Source organism: Rattus norvegicus, chromosome 9 (assembly GCF_036323735.1).
Source record: "Rattus norvegicus strain BN/NHsdMcwi chromosome 9, GRCr8, whole genome shotgun sequence".
NCBI lineage: Eukaryota > Metazoa > Chordata > Mammalia > Rodentia > Muridae > Rattus > Rattus norvegicus.
Genome location: NC_086027.1, coordinates 43254848 through 43270343, shown reverse-complemented (window position 1 = coordinate 43270343; position 15496 = coordinate 43254848). Strand labels below are relative to the sequence as shown.

The 15496-nt window shown below is 42.7% G+C and overlaps 1 protein-coding gene across 13 annotated transcripts in view; it reads left to right on the top strand.

The window, feature by feature from the left end:
• Prim2 (DNA primase subunit 2) overlaps positions 1 to 15496 on the top strand; it is a 212133-nt gene that overhangs the window by 130139 nt on the left and 66498 nt on the right. The window contains exon 10 of one of the 13 annotated variants that reach the window (XR_010054582.1): positions 7739 to 7874. The exons of 11 other annotated variants lie outside the window; for them this stretch is intronic. Coding sequence is in view for 1 of the 2 variants with exons in the window: in XM_039083207.2 (XP_038939135.1) it covers positions 9914 to 9963 (50 nt within the window). In the remaining variant the exon portion in view is untranslated. Of the gene's footprint in view, positions 1 to 7738; positions 7875 to 9558; positions 9964 to 15496 lie in introns of those variants that run through there. One more of the 13 variants, XM_039083207.2, reaches the window with a different exon arrangement.

The following is a 15496-nucleotide window of genomic DNA, read 5'->3' as shown; positions in this document are numbered from 1 at the left end:
CACAAACTGTACATTTGTTTAGGGCTTTCTTTCTCGGTGGAGTTCATTCAAGACTGGTTGCTAGGCAACGAGGCCCGGATGTTGCTGTTTTATTGTTATTAAACCAAATGGCTTCTCATTTTATTACTGTGTCAAAGACATCTGTAGGTAGGGTGGCAGCAGGTGTGCACAGCTTGGCACCTCCTGCTCTACAGAGTAACCTGAGGGAGTGTGTGTCTTTCAAGCATAGTGGGTTGTCTCCTGGCTGTCAAGGATGACGTTGTCCTTTGATCTTCCCTCTCTTAAGGCCAAGATGGCAAAGAGCGGGGCTAAGGACATAGCTCCGTGGGTAGAGTGCCTCTGTAGTGAGCATGAAACCTGGGGTTGACCTCCCCGGTGCGACATCGGCAGGGTGTGGTGGCACATGTGCTTGGAAGATAGAAGTATGGCGGTTAGAACTTCAAGGTCATTCTCCACTGAGTGGTGAGCTGTCGTCAGGTCTAGGATGCACGGGACTCATTCTGAGAGAGAGAGGGAGAGGGAGGGAGATGAGGAAGCCGATCATGTGATTCCAGAGATTCTAATGGCAGTCTTGTTAGAAAAGAATAATTGTCATTGATTTGCAGGAACTGTATAACTTGTGTGACTCAGAGGGTGTTATTGGAATCATTATTTGTCCTAACTTTGGTGTCTCTAATGATGAAAGAGGGAAGATGAATAGCATTTGGATAGAATTTTAATTAAATTTCTCAATAAATCTCATTTGGGCGATTATTCTGATACCTGTAAAAGTCGAAGGAACAGAACAGTAGAGAGAAATTGCCAAATTATTTTACAGAATCTTGTCACTCCGAATTAGTGCAACACTTTTGCTAACCTGGTAATCTAGGACATTTTTGTTATAAGACACTACTGAGCCTGAAGATGTAATATCATCCATATTTTTTCATTGAATTTAGTTCTCATTAAAAATTAAACACAGTAAACCATTTGCCTGAGTATCATGTAGAAGTAAGTTTATTTTTACATTAGCAGCACTCAGTGGTTACTGAGTGCCTACTATGTGCCCATTGAGTGCACACTACGTGCTGGTGAAGTAAGGTACAGTTTGTTATCAGAGAAGTCACAGGTTTGGCTTCATCCAAGAGACCAGCACGTTATCGGGTTATAGACCTTGCTAAGCTTTTGATTAGAGATGGATACCAGGCACATAGCTTTATTAAGTAACCTGCTTTCTCATGTGATGACTTCCTTAAATGATGGCCCCAAGGCCCACTTGCTTTGCATTCATTCTTTCTAGCTCAGTAGTGACTCACATTGACTGCTCAAACCAGAGGAAGCCTTAATCCTGCTTGTAGAATGTTGTCTTTAAGGCCAAAATAGAGGAGAAGGAGACTAAGGTTGCTGGCGGATTAATAATTTCAGACAGACTTTAATGTGGTCAGTGTTGGCTTGTGACTCTCTAGGTGATGGCTATAGTCATCGAAATGGTTGAGCTAACTGAGGAAGAGATAGAGAGAAGAAGTATCTTGAATCCACAGCATATTGGAGTTTGACCTTATGGGCAGCAGGGACTGGGGGTGGAATGGGAGGTGAGCCAGAAGAGAAACTGGTAGATTACCATGGAGAGATCTCCCTAAGGTCCAGCCAGGGCACACTGAGAGGACATAGTTTCAAAGGTGCTAAAGGAAAGTGTAGAGCACTGTCACACACCACAGGGGAGTTAGGAAAGAGGTATATAGTCAGTCACAATGTTATAAAAATGGTACAGCTGGAAATCTGAGTCCTACCAAGGAATAAATAAGAAATGAGGCCGTGGGGACAGACATATAGGCTCCTCTTGCTAGGGGCTTCATCCTAAGGGCAGGGAAGGAAGAAGGATATATTCATGGACTTCTGGGTTGAAAGAAGTTCTAGTTTTTTTTAAACTTGTCATGGTAGATATACTAAAAATTTTTTTTAAACTAATGAAGTTATTTATTTACTTTACGGTTGCCAATAGAAGCTTCCCTCCCTCTTCTCCCTCCCTCTTCTCTCTCCTTCTTCTCTTCCTTTCCTTTTTTTTTTTCTTTTTTCTTTTGTTTTTTTTTCGGAGCTGGGGACCGAACCCAGGGCCTTGCGCTTGCTAGGCAAGCGCTCTACCACTGAGCCAAATCCCCAACCCTCTTCTCTTCCTTTTCTCTAACCTCCTCTCCCCATCCACTCCTCCTTTCTTTCTCTTCAGAGTAGGGGAGGCCATCCACAGATATCACCACCAGCCTTGGCTTATCAAGTTGCAGTAAGACTAGGATATCTCCTATTGAGGCTAGACCTGGCGGAGGTGAAAGGGATCCAAAGGCAGGCAGAGAGCCAGAGACAGCTCCTGTTAGGAGTAGAGGTAGACACATTAGTGGGTGAGGGAAGAGGACTGTGGGAGTTAGAGGAAGAATAATTAAGGGAGGAAGGCTGAGGAGGGTACCAAAGGAAGAGGAGGAAGGGCTCATAGGGGCTGCATTGATCCTCGTAGTGTGCCAGTCAGTTCCTGTTCAGAAGATGCCATGAGGATAGCAGGCAGATGTGTGCTTGTTTTAAAGGGTGGCAGAAGTTTAGAGAAAGTTCTCCTTTCAAAGATGTTTCTTTAAAATGAAAACTGCAGCACACCTCTCTCCTCAGAAGAGACAACAGTGGTGGTCCTCTGTCTTCCCAGGGACTTGGGAGATGAAGGCAAGGCGAGACTCGTAACTCTGGAGTTCTAGGCCGTGTGACTTAACACTGCAAAACCTTTTAGAGACAGTTAAAGAGGGCGACTAGTGAATATTTCATAAAATACTACTTTTTAAACATTTCCATTAGGAATACTCTCCACTAAGGAAAAATTAACTGGTTTTCAGTTGCTGAGAAACCAAACAGAGCAACCAAAGAAACAATAAACCTTCATAAAATTCCAGAATAGGAGAGAGAATTAGTATGAATACTTCCTGTTTTTCTTACACCAGGCATTGTTAGCTGTCTGTGTAAGTTCATTGTCGGCCCTGTGCTCTGCCACTGCCTTTTCTAGACGTGGTTATTTAGCGTACTGGCTTATTTTTGAGCCGTACAAAGACCTTTGGTTATGTTCCCATGAACCTAGGGACTCACTGTAAAGGAGAGTCTTCCACTCCCTAACCCTGGTACACATGAGGTAGTATTTATAAAGTAGAATGATTTAAAAAAAAAATACATGTAGTTGTTTATTTCTGTTTATGTGTAAAACAACTTGCAAGAGCTGGTTCTGTCCTCCTCCTGGTGGCCCTGAGGACCAAACCCAGATTAACAATGGGCAAGCACCTTCACCTACTGCCCCAGTCCCCAGCCCCTCAGGCTCTGAGGATGTATAATAAAAAGTACTATTTCTATTTATTATCTCACTCAGAATTTAAAGTATGAAAGCATGAGATTAGAGAGGAAAGCTTGGATACCAGTTTTCCATACAGTAATTTGCCAGAGAGATTTTATCCCTTAAGAATACTGAGGTGTTTGTCCACTGCGTGTGCACCTCCCCTGCATCCTCTGCTTTAGGATAGGAATGGGGTGGCTATGTTACCAATCACCTTCCTTGCTTTTCCTATTTAGTGTCTTGTCCTTCATTGAAGAATAAATATTTTTTAAACTATGTTTGCTATACTGTTCCTCCTAATTCTACCATCGTGTTTCAGCTTGAATGCATTAGAACTTAAACAGCGCCAATACAACCTTGCAGCCAGGGCACTGTTGCGAGCAGAGGATTAACTTTTAGAGCATGCTGAATCTGTAAGATAGTCATAACTGATCTCATAACATCACTTTAAGTGATGGAAACACCTTCCTTACTTTGTATTGCCATGTCATACTCTTATGGCTGCTTGTGCAGAATTCCTGTTTCCACTCAGTGCACTTGCTGAGTTTGCACGCGTTTCTGTTTATCCCTTTAAGAATGTGGTGTCACTAATCCTGTGTCAGACAGGCAGCCTCTTGAGAAAGCTTCTTCTAGTAGGCACAGCTATAAACTGAAGTGTTTTCTCTTTGAATAAACTCTCATTTTCAAATCGGAACATTGTCTTGGTATTCATGTCAATTGTGGTAGAAAGGAAAGTAAATGTCAGCAAATGGTCTGTAGATGGGGGCTTCCACCAGTCAAAGGCTGTGGCGAGAGCTGGCCTAATGCGATGCACAGAGGCCTCAGTTGTCGCTAGTGCATCCTGTTCCCAGTTTCTTGAACTGTTTATTTCCTTTCACTCATGCAGCAACACGGCTTTTAGTTCCCTGGTTATTGAAAAGCTCTGTGCAGTAAATTAATAAGATTATTATATTATGAGGTTATTCAGGCTTGGTATAAACCAAATAAATTAGAATGTATAATTTTCAGTTTACAACCAGAATTATATTTTTTCATATCTGTATCAATAATGATCATATGTTCTTAAGGATGTGTTTGCTAAGAGTTGGATTTAGAGTTTTTAGATATGGACCCTTAACTCCAGTATATTTACAAAGGGGAAAAGAACCCAAATTCTTGAACACATGCATGTGCATATATTCCTGATCAAATAGAAGAGGCAAGTCTTAGGAGAGGTAGCATATGCACATGGGTTACTTTAGGAATATGAGGCTGGCTCAGTAGTCAGTCGCCTGTACTGCTCTTGAGGAAGGCCAGGGTCTCATGTTCAGGACTCAGAGCTACCTGTGGCTCCAGCTTAAGGGGTGCTGACACCTTCTCCTGGCTTCCATGGGTACTGCACACACACGGAGACACACAGACACATAGACAGACAGACAGACAGACAGACAGACAGACAGACAGACAGACAGACACACACACACACACACACACACTCAAAGAGAGAGAATTTTAAAATTTTTATTAGATCAATTTAATGCCATTTAGTGTGTTCAGTAAAATACGTAGTTAAGTATACCACATTTATTAAAAGATGGAAGACGTGAACTCTTGCTCCTCTGGGCAGCCCTTGCTGACTGTTGTAACCCGTGTGGGCATTTGCATGTAACTATAAAGCAGCTGCACTGTTAAACAAGAATGTGACGTAATAGAAGTTGACTTTCAAGGCTCCACTGTTAAGTGCCCGTATATTGTTCAGTAGAGAGCAGGCCTCTCTGTCTTTTACTTAGCTCTTGTCTTTCCTGAGTCTTGAGGCGCCTCTCTGTGTATATGGAGGAACCTGAGACTGTGTGACAAGGGGAGTGTGCTGTGGAGACGAAACACACCAAGTCTCCTGTTCTAGAGTTTCTCTCTAGCACTCATTGGCCAATCCATTACGTTACATTAAAAAAATCAGTTCTTGACTGCTGGGTCAATCCAAAACTCTCTAAGTACAGAGGAATGAGGGCGGGGTGCTGGTTTTCTGAAAAGACCCAAGGAAGCCCTGTAGCGCCCACTGTAAGACATTAGCAACTGCACCGGAGTTGAGCGCTGTGCAGTTGAACTTACTGGGAAGATGGCTGAACTGATTATCCCAGCAGCCAATAGTCATGTAGCTATCTTGTGCTCATCACATACAACCGAAGAACTTTATTTTAAATGTTATTGTAATTAAATTTTAAATTTGAATACCTAGTTACAGCTACCGCTTAAAGGACAGGACAACATTGTTCATATCATGTTGGAAACACATTTAAACAACCACATTAAGATGAAACCATAAGGGGCTGGGGATTTAGCTCAGTGGTAGAGCGCTTACCTAGGAAGCGCAAGGCCCTGGGTTCGGTCCCCAGCTCCGAAAAAAAGAACCCCCCCCCCCCAAAAAAAAAAGATGAAACCATAATAGCGGGGCCAAGAGTTTTTTCCTAAAGATTTATTTATTTATTATATTTAAGTACGCTGTACCTGTCTTCAGACACACCAGAAGAGGGTATCTGATCTCATTACAGATGGTTGTGAGCCACCATGTGGTTGCTGGGTTTTGAACTCAGGACCTCTGGAAGAGCAGTCAATTTTCTTAACCATTGAGCCATCTTTCCAGCCCGGGGCCAAGAGTTCTAAATCCAAGGTGAGGTTAGGTGTAGTTTGCTATCAGTGTCTCTGAAGGACTTTAGAAAGGCCTGGCCCCAATAAGGCATTGTCCAGAGGCGATTGATCAGAAGGCTTAAAACACTGTCAATGGTGGAGTCCACTGCAGGGTTAGTAATTGAATGTATTTTTGGGGGTTAGTGGAAACTCGGGAGATGGGGCCTAGCTGGAGGAAGTAAGTCATTAGGAGGGTACCTCAGAGGCTATATTTTATATTAGGCCTGCACCTACCCCTTCTCTTTCACTCTCTTTTTCTCATACTCTGTCTCAGGGACATTCTGCTTCACCTTAGGCCCAAAGCAATGGAGTCCACTAACACTTCTGAAACCATGATCAAAAAAATATCTCCCTCCTTAAGGTAATCTTTGGAATTATTGTCACAGTGGAAAGGTGACTAACATGGGAGAGCTTGTAAGAGCTACTCTTCCAGGATTGTGGTAAGACATTCGGTAACTGAAGGTCATGAGAGTCATAAAGAAGGACAGGTCCTTTATTTTGGTGTGGGTTTTGTCCTTTTGTGTTTTTCAATGGTCTTAGGAGACCCCTGTGAAAGGATCTTTTGACAGCCTCCAAAGGAGCCATGCTTCACAGCTGAGCAGTTTCCCTGTTCAGGAGCATAGCAGAAACTAGAGTCACAATAGGACAGTAACTAAGACAGCAACATTTGTGCGTTAATTGTCTAGAATGCAGTCTCTATGAGAGTAAAGAATTTGCCCTCTCATTTACCTTTTTTTCTCTGTTACTTACACTGTGACTGCCATATTGAGCCCAGTGACCATGTGACTCTAGTTGAAGCTATGGAGGGACAGTTGAAGCTACCCGTCTGACTAGGACCCTCCTACCTCAGACAAGTGCTAAGATGACAGGTGTGCGACTCCACCACTGGCTCCAGAGTTCTTCGTGGCAACTGTGGAGGTGTGAGTGAAAATGGCCTCCTATATATTTGCATATATAGTCTCCAGTTGACAGATCGTTTGGGAAGGACTAGGAGGTATAGTAGATGTTGGAGTAGATGTGTCCTTATTGGAGAGGGTGTGCTTGTTTGACTTTGAGGCTTCAAAAGCCCCCACTTCCCACAGTCATGTTGCCTGTGGGTCAGGATGTAAAGTTCTCAGTTACTGCTCCACCGCCATGCCTGTCTGCTTCCTGCCATGATGATAAAAATGGACTAAACTTTAAAACTGTAAGCAAGTCCCCAACCTCAAAATGTTTTCCTTTATGAGTTGCCTTAATCATGACCTCTCTTCATGCCAATAGGACAGTAACTAAGACAGCAACATTTGTGCGTTAATTGTCTAGAATGCAGTCTCTATGAGAGTAAAGAATTTGTCCATCTCATTTACCTTTTTTTCTCTGTTACTTACACTGTGACTGCCATATTGAGCCCAGTGACCATGTGACTCTAGTGCATGGGTGAATGGATGAAGGGATGGATGGACAGATGGACAGATGGAAGATAGAAACACTTTGAGCTCTACATTTTTGCAATTCATTCACTTTTTTCAAAATTGTTAAATATTGAGTCTGAATGAGATTGTAGAGTGTTGGTAGTTTTTTGTCTAACCCAGAGGCTGGTGTGTTTCTCTCTCTCTCTCTCTCTCTCTCTCTCTCTCTCTCTCTCTCTCTCTCTCTCTCTCTCTCTCTCTCTCTCTCTCTCTCTCATGGTAACCAAGTCCTGAGGTGATGATTAGGCCCATAGTCACAGAGCTTTTCCATGTCCACACTTTGTTTTCTCAGGCAGGAGTTTGTCTTTGTCTTCGTGACTTATGGATTGTCCACGCACACAGGACGTTCCATTTCTCTGTGACCACATGGGAGAAGTACTCTGGAACTTACTGAATCTCGTAGACTAATATTTCCAGTAACAAAATGGGTAAGATTTGAATGACTGAAATAGACCCCTTAGACATGATGAGACTTCAGTGACTGTTTGAGGATTAAAGGAAAGTGCATTATGTGATTCTGTGAGCTGTGACTGTTGGTAAAAAATCTCATTAGCTGTCTCTGCACCTTTTGCCTGACCACCCACCCCTGCTAATGTTGAATAATCTGAAAAGCCTACACAGCTTCCCCAAGCACAGTATTCTTACTATCTGTGACCAAATGTGAGGGGGTCGTCTTAGAATGCCATGAATAGGATTCGAGTCTCAGAAGCAGTCTGTACTCTGGAAGTTATTCTAAGAAACGAGAGTCAGCCATCGATTTACCATGTTGATTTTTATTGAGACCTACATCGCTTAGGGATTGCCCTAGCTGGGGGGATGGGAGTGAAGGAACGGCAGACGAAGTCAGAAGAGGTGGGTGGGCACGCATTCTGATGGAGACCAGGAGTAGCAGCCAGAAACTCTGCATTTGTTATGTATAGTGTACAGGGGAAGGGGATGGGATGGCTAATCTGAGTAAGGGTCTCTGTAGGGATCAATCTCAGGGTTAGTCATCCAGGAGGAGGACCATGCAGTTGATGGCTTTGTTACATTCGTTTTAGCTGAAGGTCAGCCTTTGGCCAACATTGTACTCCAAGCAGGGGAACAATTCCCCCATCCATTCCCCCACCCTTACCTGCGGAAGGCTTTGTCACCCCATGGTCTGAGGCATTGGGGTCTTTGACGGCCATTCTCATGTCAGTAACACATATCCACTCGGGGCTTCATCTGTTCCCCACAAAGTTGCAGGATGTTCGACCTTCATTCTTTCACCATTCATTACTGACCCAGCAGGCACCCTCTCTTAATCTTGGGTATCCTGAACCAGAGCCAGAGTCTGTCCCAGACCATCAGTCATTGAACATTACACCACCAGACTCTGCACCCAGAATAAAGGGGATGCAAGACATTTACTGGTGCAGGCAGAGGAATTCGTTGATGGCCTTGTATAGTTTTTATGATTCATGTACACATGCACACACACACATATATATGTATATGTATAGATCGTGTTTTTACGGTATATATATGTGTATGTATGTATGTGTGTGTGTTTAACTTTATGAATGTGTGTGCAAGAGAGAGTAACAGACTGATAGATATCCTCACATTTTGTAATCTAAGTTGACCTCCAGTCTAGGGTTCCAGGTGTGCACTGGGATGCCCTCCCTGAATTTTACATTTGAAACAGACTTTAAGGAGAAATGCACCTATTTAAGGCTATCAGCTGAGTTTTGACAAATGTAGGCTTATGATATTTTTGCCAGAAGCACAATATGCAGAATCCAGTTCCATTACAGTTTATTGCATTGTTATGGTTATACATTGGAATAAGCAAAATGTGGGCCTCGTGGGGGAGATGAAGGCAACTGGAGCGAAGCAGCAGCCGTACAGGGGCAGCGTGCACCAGCAGCAGGGCCCTGCTTGCTCCTCCTCCTTCAGTTGCCCTCCTGCTCTCCAGGAATACAGATTGTACTGCATATTGTCTGATGATAGGCGACTGAGTAGACGTTTTAAAAATAAAATTGAGTAAAATTCATGCTTGGGGAAAATAATTTATATTCAATTTTGACTGAACTTTATTGATCGTGTTCTCATTTGGAATAACTGCCAGGAAACTCACCTGGGCTAACACAAGTCAGATACTATTTACCAGGGATTTAGCTGTAAAAAGAAACTCATTTCGATTCCGTGCTGACAGCTGCTGAATGAGTTTTCTTGCGATGTCCTTCGCAGCAGGAAATGACATGTTGTGACTCTGTCTTCTGTGATTTCCTTACCCACCCAACAAATCCGTGCAGCGGGGGGATTTGCTTTCTAAATGTCTGAACAGCCTAGCTTACGTGGGCAGAGTGGGGTGTTTGTTTGTTTGTTTGTTTGTTTTAATGTCCAAAGTGGGTAAAATTGTGATTGCAAAATGGTATCTGTGTGACATGCAGAGCCCTGTCCTCTCTTTCTGAAACAGTTTTCTATCCGTGCTGTGACGCACATGGCTTTATTTGACAGGGTCAGACAGGAGCTTGGGATTCATCAGAGAAGGTAAGCCATTGCAGTTGGTTTTGGTAGGTGCCTTAACTTACCTCGAATGGCCACACCAACGTGATTTCCGAAATACCAGTTGGTTCCGATCCCTTGTGCTTTCTTTGCTGATTTCCTGTTCTATATCAGTGTGGAAGTGATGAACTCAAGCCTTCCTGACGGAGAGGGGTGAGTCGTGCTGACCTCCAGATTCTGTGGTGCTGGGAAGTTCGAGACACAGATGGGCAGTGTGTTCTCTATGCTGTGCTTCAGGAAAGGCGTTCCCGGAGGATGGGAGAGCAAGGCCTTTACTGTGGCAGCACCACACCTGCACTCCACGCCTTCTTATGTGTGAGGGAAGGATGGGCTGTGGCAGTTGTATGGCGCGTTAGACCAGGCTAATTAATCCCAGACTCACAGATAGCAATGTGTGAAACGTGATTCTCTCCGAATTGAACCTGTGTAGTTTACCTCCAACTAATCCCAATCCCAAGATTGCTTAAGGGCAAAGTCTGTTGAATATGTTGAACACCGGTTTCCAAGTAGAATGTCTTAAACACTAGCTCTTCTGCAGTGGACTGAAGGCCTCTCCTTACTGGGTCCAGATGTAGCCTATGCTCTGCCCACAAGTCTCAGGAACTTTCCTTCGGCAGGCTAGTTAGTGACTGTTCTGTGAGTTTGCCTACCTAGCCTAGGATCATTTGGCTGTCTCCTGTCATTGTGGGCCTGGTGGGAATCACATGTATATTTTTATATTATAGCCTGAAGGTAATTTTAGTGACATCTACTTTACTTCGTATCAAAAATATGATTTTAGTATGTAATCGACATACCAAAGTATTAATGAAATATTGAATGAAGTTGGATTCCATTTAAATCTCCTGCATTCGAAGCTGAAATATTATCTTTTGAATGTCCCAAAAGAGTAAATGTTTCTTTAATGATAGATTAAAAAATACCCCCCCCAACTTTCAGATCTTAGTCATCAAAGGACATATATCTAAATGCTTCTACCTCAAGGTTAAATATTTCTTATGATACTCTAAAAGACTACCAGAGTCTGAGAGCCCTGCTTACTTCCTTGTTGGCTGAATCTGCACAACTGCTCTGCACAAACTGGGCTGGGTGCCACACTCGGAGCTGCAACCCAGGCCCACCAGCTGCAAGTGCTCCACCAGGGTTTTCACTGGGACAAACCACACGAGAAGAGACGAGTGGAGGGGTGATCACCCTTGACAGCTGGCGCTTACCTCAGGATCGTAGGGACGAGGGCTGATGTATGTGTCAGGGTGTAGTTGAGGGGGGTTGATGTGTCAGGGTGTAGCTGAGGGGTGTGGTCAGGATTTTTTTCTGTTGCTTCCACAAAGTCCAGCTGGTCTGCCTCTCACTTGGGATATCATTTTAGATACTCATGCTGATTTAGATATTCATATTTTCTGTAAATTAGCTACGTCAGTGTGACTGCGATTGTCTGTGTTCTTATGTCAGTCATCTGTCACCCCTCCACCCCCCCACTCCCCAGTATTTGCATGGACTTAACTGGGTTAAAGGTAGCACCCTGTAAACTTGGCTATATAAATGTAGGTTTGGGGTTGTGATAGTTAATCTTGATTGTTGTCTTGACGAGGAACAAGCCTCTGGGCATGCCTTCGAGGCATTGTCTAGAGGAGGTTAGCCTCTGGGCATGCCTGTGAGGAATTACCTAGTAGGTTAACTAAGTTGGAAGAGCTACCATGAGTGCTGGTGGCAATAGCCCTTGGCCTGAGCGATGTCTCTTGTTCTTTGTTTTGTCTTATAATATAGTAATTAGGATTTGTTATGTAATCACAACTTTTTTAAAAAAAGAGTCCATCCTACCTTTTACACTCTGGTCAGTTTTGTTAAAGCCCAGACTAGGTTTATTTTGCTGGTCCACAGCACTGTTACATTTTAGCAAAAGGATACCCAGTCCTTTTACAACCAGAGTCTTCAGAACATCTTCCAGTGCAACTGAATACTCACGGCCACATCCCTCCTGTTTTGCTATGTTTTTGTAACCCAAGAAAGCTCTGGTAGTTCACCCTTGGTGTCTTTTACAGGCTGCTCCAGCAAATAAAAGGTAGTGTATGCATAGGATGACATTGGCATTCCTAACCCTTAACTGCGTTAGCTAAGCAAACATTGTGAATGAACCAGTTTGTCTTTTTCATTTCATATTTAGAGTAAGTTGGTGTTTCAGATAAGAAACCAAGATCCATTTCCAAGATTCCCTGATTAGTTAGTCAAACATTTCTCTTAATATTTGGCACGATAATTATCAGGGACACAGTATAAATTTTGTGAACCATTTAAAATTTTTTTAAATTTGTTTTTGGAGGAAATGACATATGACACAAAAGGTTAAGAATGTAGCAGCTTTTATGCTCATTGATTTTGTGCTAATTGTTTTTCACTGAAAATTGAGCTGTGGTAAAACTAAATCGTCCTCAGAATGAATATTTTTTGCTGGATCTGCATGTTTGCCTCCTATTAAAATTATTCCTAACATATTTGCTGTTACTCAACAATTAACGAAAAAAAAAACTGTGAATTTGACAGAAAGCTCAGAAGTAGATATGAGAGGACTTGGAGAGAGGTAAGAGAAGAGGGAATGGTGTGGTCATGTTACAATCTCAAAAATAAAAAGATAACAAAAAAGAATGCTATCACTGTTTCTCTTTTTTTTTTTTTTTATTAACTTGAGTATTTCTTATATACATTTCGAGTGTTATTCCCTTTCCCAGTTTCCGGGCAAACATCCCCCTCCCCCCTCCCCTTTCTTATCGGTGTTCCCCTCCCCACCCTCCCCCCATTGTCCCCCTCCCCCCAACAGTCTAGTTCACTGGGGGTTCAGTCTTAGCAGGACCCAGGGCTTCCCCTTCCACTGGTGCTCTTACTAGGATATTCATTGCTACCTATGAGGTCAGAGTCCAGAGTCAGTCCATGTATAGTCTTTGGGTAGTGGCTTAGTCCCTGGAAGCTCTGGTTGCTTGGCATTGTTGTACATATGGGGTCTCGAGCCCCTTCAAGCTCTTCCAGTTCTTTCTCTGATTCCTTCAACGGGGGGGGGGGTCCTGTTTTCAGTTCAGTGGTTTGCTGCTGGCATTCGCCTCTGTATTTGCTGTATTCTGGCTGTGTCTCTCAGGAGAGATCTACATCCGGCTCCTGTCCGCCTGCACTTCTTTGCTTCATCCATCTTGTCTAATTGGGTGGCTGTATATGTATGGGCCACATGTGGGGTAGGCTCTGAATGGGTGTTCCTTCTGTGTCTGTTTTAATCTTTGCCTCTCTCTTCCCTGCCAAGGGTATACTTGTTCCCCTTTTAAAGAAGGAGTGAAGCATTCACATTTTGATCATCCGTCTTGAGTTTCATTTGTTCTAGGCATCTAGGGTAATTCAAGGATTTGGGCTAATAGCCACTTATCAATGAGTGCATACCATGTGTGTTTTTCTGTGATTGGGTTACCTCACTCAGGATGATATTTTCCAGTTCCAACCATTTGTCTATGAATTTCATAAAGGCATTGTTTTTGATAGCTGAGTAATATTCCATTGTGTAGATATACCACATTTTCTGTATCCATTCCTCTGTTGAAGGGCATCTGGGTTCTTTCCAGCTTCTGGCTATTATAAATAAGGCTGCTATGAACATAGTGGAGCACGTGTCTTTTTTATATGTTGGGGCATCTTTTGGGTATATGTCCAAGAGAGGTATAGTTGGATCCTCAGGCAGTTCAATGTCCAATTTTCTGAGGAACCTCCAGACTGATTTCCAGAATGGTTGTACCAGTTTGCAATCCCACCAACAGTGGAGGAGTGTTCCTCTTTCTCCACATCCTCGCCAGCATCTGTTGTCCCCTGAGTTTTTGATCTTAGCCATTCTCACTGGTGTGAGGTGAAATCTCAGGGTTGTTTTGATTTGCATTTCCCTTATGACTAAAGATGTTGAACATTTCTTTAGGTGTTTCTCAGCCATTCGCCATTCCTCAGCTGTGAATTCTTTGTTTAGCTCTGAACCCCATTTTTTAATAGGGTTATTTGTTTCCCTGTGGTCTAACTTCTTGAGTTCTTTGTATATTTTGGATATAAGGCCTCTATCTGTTGTAGGATTGGTAAAGATCTTTTCCCAATCTGTTGGTTGCCGTTTTGTCCTAACCACAGTGTCCTTTGCCTTACAGAAGCTTTGCAGTTTTATGAGATCCCATTTGTCGATTCTTGATCTTAGAGCGTAAGCCATTGGTGTTTTGTTCAGGAAATTTTTTCCAGTGCCCATGTGTTCCAGATGCTTCCCTAGTTTTTCTTCTATTAGTTTGAGTGTGTCTGGTTTGATGTGGAGGTCCTTGATCCACTTGGACTTAAGCTTTGTACAGGGTGATAAGCATGGATCGATCTGCATTCTTCTACATGTTGACCTCCAGTTGAACCAGCACCATTTGCTGAAAATGCTATCTTTTTTCCATTGGATGGTTTTGGCTCCTTTGTCAAAAATCAAGTGACCATATGTGTGTGGGTTCATTTCTGGGTCTTCAATTCTATTCCATTGGTCTATCTGTCTGTCTCTGTACCAATACCATGCAGTTTTTATCACTATTGCTCTGTAATACTGCTTGAGTTCAGGGATAGTGATTCCCCCTGAAGTCCTTTCATTGTTGAGGATAGCTTTAGCTATCCTGGGTTTTTTGTTATTCCAGATGAATTTGCAAATTGTTCTGTCTAACTCTTTGAAGAATTGGATTGGTATTTTGATGGGGATTGCATTGAATCTGTAGATTGCTTTTGGTAAAATGGCCATTTTTACTATATTAATCCTGCCAATCCATGAGCATGGGAGATCTTTCCATCTTCTGAGGTCTTCTTCAATTTCCTTCTTCAGTGTCTTGAAGTTCTTATTGTACAGATCTTTTACTTGCTTTGTTAAAGTCACTCCGAGGTACTTTATATTATTTGGGTCTATTATGAAGGGTGTCGTTTCCCTAATTTCTTTCTCGGCTTGTTTCTCTTTTGTATAGAGGAAGGCAACTGATTTATTTGAGTTAATTTTATACCCAGCCACTTTGCTGAAGTTGTTTATCAGCTTTAGTAGTTCTCTGGTGGAACTTTTGGGATCACTTAAATATACTATCATATCATCTGCAAATAGTGATATTTTGACTTCTTCTTTTCCGATCTGTATCCCCTTGACATCCTTTTGTTGTCTGATTGCTCTGGCTAGAACTTCAAGAACTATATTGAATAAGTAGGGAGAGAGTGGGCAGCCTTGTCTAGTCCCTGATTTTAGTGGGATTGCTTCAAGTTTCTCTCCATTTAGTTTAATGTTAGCAACTGGTTTGCTGTATATGGCTTTTACCATGTTCAGGTCTGGGCCTTGAATTCCTATTCTTTCCAGGACTTTTATCATGAAGGGGTGTTGAATTTTGTCAAATGCTTTCTCAGCATCTAATGAGATGATCATGTGGTTTTGTTCTTTCAGTTTGTTTATATAATGGATCACGTTGATGGTTTTCCTTATATTAAACCATCCCTGCATGCCTGGGAT